This window comes from Microtus ochrogaster, chromosome 7 (genome assembly GCF_000317375.1).
Source record: "Microtus ochrogaster isolate Prairie Vole_2 chromosome 7, MicOch1.0, whole genome shotgun sequence".
Taxonomy (NCBI): Eukaryota; Metazoa; Chordata; class Mammalia; order Rodentia; family Cricetidae; genus Microtus; species Microtus ochrogaster.
This window is the reverse complement of record NC_022014.1, coordinates 25,224,466-25,232,205: the sequence shown is the minus strand read 5'-3', so window position 1 is coordinate 25,232,205 and position 7,740 is coordinate 25,224,466. Positions and strand designations below refer to the sequence as shown.

At 36.5% G+C, this 7,740-nt stretch overlaps 1 protein-coding gene across 1 annotated transcript; it reads right to left on the bottom strand.

The window, feature by feature from the left end:
- Window positions 1-1,135: 1,135 nt before the first annotated feature.
- LOC101994659 (olfactory receptor 1468-like) lies at window positions 1,136-2,080 on the bottom strand. The gene has a single exon (XM_005350202.1). It carries the CDS (start codon window positions 2,078-2,080, stop codon window positions 1,136-1,138), a length of 945 nt encoding a protein of 314 aa, XP_005350259.1.
- Window positions 2,081-7,740: the final 5,660 nt, after the last annotated feature.

Here is a 7,740-nt window from a genome sequence, read left to right as displayed (position 1 = left end):
AGGAGGTGGAAACTTGTTTTTTTTTTCCTTTTCTCAATAAAAAAAACTGAAAAAAAATAAAAAAAAATAGAACTTGTGCCAGCCTTTAAGTTATTTCCATGATCCTAGGAAAATAAAATGTAGGGTCTGCAGCTATTAGTTAATTCTAGGCAAAAACAGAACTGTACAAATGATTCTGTAATTTTTAAAAATGTCAAGAAGATTCGCGAATTTATCAGGAAGTACAGGAATTGTAAGAGCTATAGGATGTGGAGGTCTCCAAGGAAACAGTATCTTCCAAACAAAATATGAATGATATACATATGAACTCAGAGCCTGTGACAGCATTCACAATACCCACACAAGTTCAAACCAGACAAAACCACGGTACAAAAAAGGGGCAGTGGACAACCATCTGTAACTTCAGTTTCAAGAGACTGGCCACTTTATTTCATCCAGTGGCCACTGCATACACAGTGCACAGACAAAACACCCATATGCACAATAAAATAGTAAAGATTAAAACATTAAGAATGAATGAAAGCCAATATTTATTCAGAAACAACACATAGGACACATTAGGAGATTGGGAGGTTGAGATACTGGGATGTTATCATGGACTTAGTATTTTGGAAAGCAATTTAAAAATTAGATAACAGTTAAAGCAGAACTCAGATAAACTGATAAAATTTTAGAGAGACTTAAGATGTAAGGAATGGAGGGCACTAAAATAGCAGCTCTAATATATGCCTCTTCAGGATCACCCAAGAAACTTAAAATAGAAGAATATTCATGTTCAAAAAATAGTTTCTGTCTTCAGTTTTACACTCAGATATATTCTCTTCTACATGTTTGTCTTTTTTTTTCTTTTTCATGAGTGGAAGTCAGGTTTCCTCTACTTTAAAATAAGGCAGTTATATTACTAATGGGCGATCAATTTTAAATATTAAACACTTTATTTTGAGATAGCATTTTTGTTGGTTGAAATGATTTAACTATTGATCTTAATAATAAATGATAAATGAGTGAGTATATTATACTGAAAATATTACGCATTTAATGGAATCTTGGATGGCAATGAGGAAATCTGGAATAACATCTCCACATTAGTGCAGTCTACTTATTGGGTACAGTTTTCCAAAATTGTCAAGTGCACCTATAAAATACATAAGGAAATTTTCTTCTCACAAAGAACTCTTGTCAATGCCCCCTTTATGTCTCTGTTCCTCAGGCTATAGATGAAGGGGTTCAGCATGGGAGTCACCACTGTGTACATCATTGCCATGACTATCTCCTTCACAGTGGAATTATTAGCTGAAGGACATAAGTAGAGACCAATAATTGCTCCATAGAACAGTGAGACCACAGACAGGTGGGAGCCACAGGTGGAGAAGACCTTGCGAATGCCTTGAACAGAAACTTTAAGAATGGAGGAGACAATTTGTGCATATGACACAATAATAAGAAGGAATGGAATGACAATAACAAGTCCTCCCATGATAAATATCACCAACTCGTTAACATGTGTATCAGAGCAGGACAGTTTCAGCAGAGGAGATATGTCACAGAAATAGTGGGGGATCACATTGTCATCACAGAATGACAATCTGGCCATGAGCAGGGTGTGCAGCATGGCATGGAATGTGGTCAGAACCCAGGACAGCACCACCAGACTCACACAGAGCTTGGGGCTCATGATGCTGATGTAATGAAGAGGGAAGCAGATGGCCACATAGCGGTCATAGGCCATGACCACAAGGAGGAAACTCTCAAAGTCTGCAAAATACAAGTAAAAGTACAGTTGTGCCAAGCAACCTGTGTAGGAAATGGATGGAACTTGGCTGTGCATGCTTTGTAGCAATTTGGGCATTGTGACAGAGGAGAAGCAGAGGTCAGAGAAGGACAAGTTGCTGAGAAACAAGTACATGGGTGTGTGCAGATGGGAGTCCAGTAGAATGAGGATGATGATGATGAGGTTCCCCAGGACAGTGGTGAGGTACATGGCCAGGAACAGGGCATAGAACAGGTGTTGGTGCTCTGGGGGGATGGGCAGGCCCAAGAGGAGGAACTGGGAGATGACAGTTTGGTTCCCTTCTGTCATATTCTTTCTCCTGTATTGTTAAGTAAAAATGACATAGATCCTTAGAAATGCAAATTAAAATAAGCAGATATCTGGGCTCTTTTTATATTATTTACTTTAAAACAATTATTCTCATAACCATAATTATAAACTTATAATATCTGTAAACCCTTATAATATGCTTTAAAAAGCCTCCTTGTATGTTTCAATATTCTATCATTTCCTAAACAGGTTTAGCTATGAACTTCTGCAACACAAAACATGTTAGTTTTTACCTTACCTGTCTGAATGACCTTCCTAGGCAGATGAAATTGGTTCCTTCTCTTAGTATCTCTGATACACAGTTGTTTCTCAGGACTCTGAAACTTTATTTTTAATAATTCCATACATATGTGATATATATATATATATTTCCATTGGCTTAAATTGATATCTGAAACTCAGTTGTTAAATTTGAGTCACCCTCAGATCTCCAACTTGTTGCTTAATTTTTGGCTATGTCACAGGCACGTCAAGTACATCAGATCCAAATGAAACTTATGATACCGCTTTGCTCTTTCCCAACTTTCCCGTGTCCTGTTCTCTGTTCTGTAAAAGGGACACTGGGTATTCAGTTCTGTAAAAGGGACACTGGGTATTCAGTTCTGTAAAGGTGACTGTGGAGAACTGAGAAATCCAATATCTGAAATGCCTGAATAGAATAAGAAATGTGTCGGTTCTATTTCTCTTCCTAACAACGTCAATCTAGTAAATCCTGTAGCTCCTCTTCATCCCTCTACTTCATCCATTCATCACCTCAACACCACACTCCTAGACCAGGCTGGCAACTACATGTTGCCAAGAATGTGTGTACAAGATTATCAATGTTTAAGTCACTAAACTTTGAGTAATTTATATGATGAATCTCAGGAAATCAATTAAATGACTTAACATCCTTAACATTTCTCTTGTTCAAGCCAACTTTCAATAATATCCAAAGCTCTTATGTTCACAAATGATGCTTTATTCTGGAGCTGTGGCACACCTGTGTGCTGCTGATAATGTGACTTAAAAGTCACATTTTCTTGTTTCTAGCATTTTTACACTTGCTGTTTCATTTACCTAGAATTTTCTCTCCTCTTTAGCCCCTTCACCTATGTTATCCCCATTTATCTTTCATAGAGATTATATGATACTTGCTTTTCAAAATTTTCCACACAAGATTGAGACCTGTTGCATGCTCTCGCATTATTCTGTGCTCCTCTCACATGGCTCAATGGCCCTGACCACTGATTCATGTAGGTTTCCCACAAGAATACGCACTACCTGCAGGAGAGGCTTCATCTTGCAGCAGGGCCAGTCCATGGCATAGTACTTGTGTGTGACCAATGTTCATAAATGTTTGTTGGTTGTTTTTCAGTCTGAGACAGACTCCTTAAATGTTAAAGGCTCAGGCCTCTACTAAATTAGAGACAACATTCATACTAAATCTTGTGGTGGCACATGCCATTGGCTCTAGTATTCTGGAGGCAGGTACTGAGCCATGTGGCTAACATAGATAAGAACAATGGGTTAATATAAGCTACAAGGACTGATGAGAAGCTAAGGACAATGGCACGGGGTTTTGATCCTACTTAATGTGCTGGCTTTGCGGGAGCCTAGCCAGTTTGGATGTTCACCTTCCTAAATATAGACGGAGGGGGGAGGACCTAGGACTTACCACAGGGCAGGGAACCCTGACTGCCCATTGGACTGGAGAGGGAGGAGGAGAGGAGTGGGGGGAGGGGGAGAAGGGTGAGAGGAGGGGGAGGGAAATGGGAGGCTGGGAGGAGGTGGAAACTTGTTTTTTTTTCCTTTTCTCAATAAAAAAAAAGAAAAAAAGAGCTAATAATAAGCCTGAGCCAATGGGTCAATCAGTTTATATCTAATGTAGACTCTCTGTGTGGTTTTCTTTGGGGCCAAATGGCTGTGGAACCTTGTGGCAGGACAGAAACCCCAACAAGCAGGACCTCGTGTTACAGAGAAAAATCATGCTTCAGTGTATAACATTTCATATCATGATTAACATGTATGGATAAACTAGTCTCTGTTACTGATTTTTGATGAAATACTAATTCTAATGGTACCATGAATATGGTTTTCAATGTCGTGAGTATTTAGAATGACCAATTCAAAGTAAAATAAAAGTATTTTCTTAAAATTCTACTTCCCTTGTAAATGAGCATGACTCATATAGTATAGAAATATATGTGGAGGTCAAATCAGAGACGTTACCTGCAGATGCAGTTCCAAGTAATTCAGAGAGTTTCATATCTTCTTCAGCCATTAAATCAGTATTTCTCAACCAGGACAGCACATAGCAAATCCCTAGGAGATGGTGTAATTCACATTAAATACAAATCACCTAGAAATATGTGAAAACATAGACTGTGGTTCTGTAGCTCAGATTCTACATAATAAATAACACCAGGTGATGATACCTGAGTATTGGAAGAGGCAACACTTACATTATCATGGAAAATAAACATTGGTGAGTCCCATCAGGTAAATTTAAATAATCTTTGATGGGAGTCCTGCTTAGTGTTTATTGAAGTGACACAGCGAAGTTAAAAAAATGTCTTTATCATCACAGGGCTATTATGTTGGTAGAGTATAATCTTAGGAGACTAATTATAGAGCTATTAATAAGAGGAACCACAGGGTGAATAAAATATTACAAATGGCCACCATTAATTCAAGTACCATGGTGTGGCAAAGTCTCTGAAGATGAGAGAGACAAAGAAGAAAAATATTATTTCTGAAAAATCTTCTTACAGAGAATCATACACTGTAGGATTTTAAAACTCTTGTGTTGGAAGGATAATAAAACATCAGTCCATTTACCCACCTGCCAACACATCGAGAATGTCTGTGAGTAATTCACAGTCCCTAATAAAATACCATGCTCTCTCTTTTCACTATGCTCACGGAAAATAATAGTCTCTAGTCAGCACCTAGATCTGCATCACCCTTTTTCCTATCTCTCCTTCCAGTTATCTCTGGGCTTAAGATGCTCTGTAACGCAGAGGAATCTAAATCCTGAACAATCATTAGAGTAATTTTCTAGGATCTTTCTAGGACAAATTCTTCCAGAATCTTGTAGGGGTGACTGATTACGCTTGTTGATTATGTGTTACTATTCTTAGGGGGAAAGTGAAGAAGTGACATTCATAGGTCAATGCTTATTCATAACTTGTTCAGGGATGAGTTGAACACCCATATTGCTGGAGTCTGAATTTCAAAGAATATTTAAGAGCTAAATTTAATAATTTAGAAGATCCTAAGAATATGAAAATGTAGAGAAGAAACCATTAGTTTCCATTATGGAAACATCATCATGAAAACAAGTACTTTGAAAATGTTCCTGTCATACATTCTTGAATAAAATGCAACATTGTATAAAAAGGCCTCAAGATATATAGATATTATGCTAACAGGGCCAGAATTTATCACTCAACTTTGTATACCTGTCAATATATCTTAAAATAGGAATAAAATAATATTTGATGAATTCCTTAAGATTAAACTTAGCTTTCTTCAGGCTAAGGTACAAGAAGAAGCCTAGATTCTCACTTCTAATCAGTTGTTTTTGACTCTTTATCTCTCTGGAAAAACATTAATTGTATCTGCTACCATTCCACCAACCACTTTCTATAACCATGTCAGTATAACCTACTGTCATGTTCTATATCCTTGTCATTGTGACTCATGGCATTGCTGACAGTTGTAATCTCTGCCTTTACTGTCAGTCCCTGTCATTAACAATCCTACTTTTTACCATGCCCCTGTGACATCATATCATGACTCCATCTAGGTAAGAATTAATTCATTGTGTCATAGACTTTATGATCTAATCACCTCTAGAAATGTCACTATCTATGAAGAAGTAGAAGCAATCTTCACCTCCTTCCTGATGAGTGTGTCAGGAAATGTAGCACAGAGGGATATATAACTCAGACATAAATCACAATGAGATGCTGTCATTTCTAGCAGCATGAAAAGACAGGCACAGTAAGAGGAGTGTCATAGGACTTCATGATTAGTTGAATTTTAAAAACTTTTTCTTGTAGAAGATTGGGATTGAATAACTTCAGAAGCCATGGATAGGGGAAGTTGATCATTATTCTAAGAATACATAAAGTAGATTTCAGGCATGCTACTGAATATTAGGATGACCACAGTCTATAGTTATGTATGGTTTATCTTAAAAGACAAAAAAGAAGGATTTTTGTCAGTTTTCACATGAAGTGATATTTTATATCATAGCCTTGTATATCTTGATTTTAAGCACCACACAATATATTTACAACTTAATACTTTTGTCAATTCAAACTAAAAATAAAAACTACAACTATTCTTAGAAGGAGACATTCTTTGTAAGGTTACTGTATATATCAATTTATTATAATCTGTGTCCTTTCTAGTGATACCAAACCTAATTTTTATTGCCGTTGACTATAGGATCTATTTTCAAGGTGATAGAGGTTAATTTAAATATTAACATTCTATTTTATCTCTGATAATTATATTCTACTAAGCCACCAAAATTTGGGGATTATATGTGTGCCATCAAAAAAATACACAGAGAATAGTAACATATTTCAGAACAATTATCAAAGTAAAAGGCAAAATGCAAAATTATATGCATCATGATCTAGTTTTGTAGATAAGGTGCCACTTAAGCACCAGGGTGAAAGGAGATATTATAAATCAAAAAATATACTGGGAGAAATATTATGACGAGAGTCATAAATTACTGGAAGAAATATCATATAGAGTACAGAGTTTAGCATTGTGTAAGTGTGGAATATTGAAATGGCAGTGGGCCCTTAGGCAGAAGCATGCACTGAGGAGACATATGGACTAGTAGGAACCTTGGATGGAGATTAGCTTCTAATGAAGGTATGCATTTCAGCAGAATGTCTGAGATGTTGAAAGAGGTGTTGTTATTGGACACTCAGAGAGAAAACAAAGGGAACAACTGACCCAAATTTGAAATCCTGGCTCATCATCTGACACTAAGAGATTGGTAAAATGATTACTCCTTTCCTTTTGAAGAAGAAGAACCTGGAAGGACGCTGCAGAATCAGGCAGGTTTCTGTGTTACTAAGGCTTACTCATAGACACTTGGTGATGGGTGAAGGTTTTGAAATTCAGTTCTTAGCCAGTAAAACAGTGATATAAAATGAATTACATGCATATATTAGCAAAGGAAAAGACAAAACAGAAGGAAGGAATAGTGGAAAATAAATTTTATGTTTGCCTCCAGCACCTTTTCCTGGTTTTATGTAAATAAGGATGCCTGGTAAAACAATAGAAAAACAATGTAGACTGTCTTAGTTAGGATTTTTATGCTGTGAAGAGACACCATGACCACAGCAACTCTTATAAATAAAAACATTTAATAATGGGTGACTTAAAGTTTAAGAGGTTTAGTCTACTATCATCAGGGCAGGCCGTTTTTAAAAACATTTTCAGGATACAAATCTACAATATAAGAATTCAGCATGAAAATTTCACATTTTGTGATGAATTTCAGAAAGAAAATTTTCTTTCTAAAATATGTGGGTAGGTCTGGTGTACAATTTTCTTCCATAATGTTTGTGACTAAAAATAAAAATTTTATGATTCTGTTCTGAGAGTATCATGAAAGTTTATGTAGA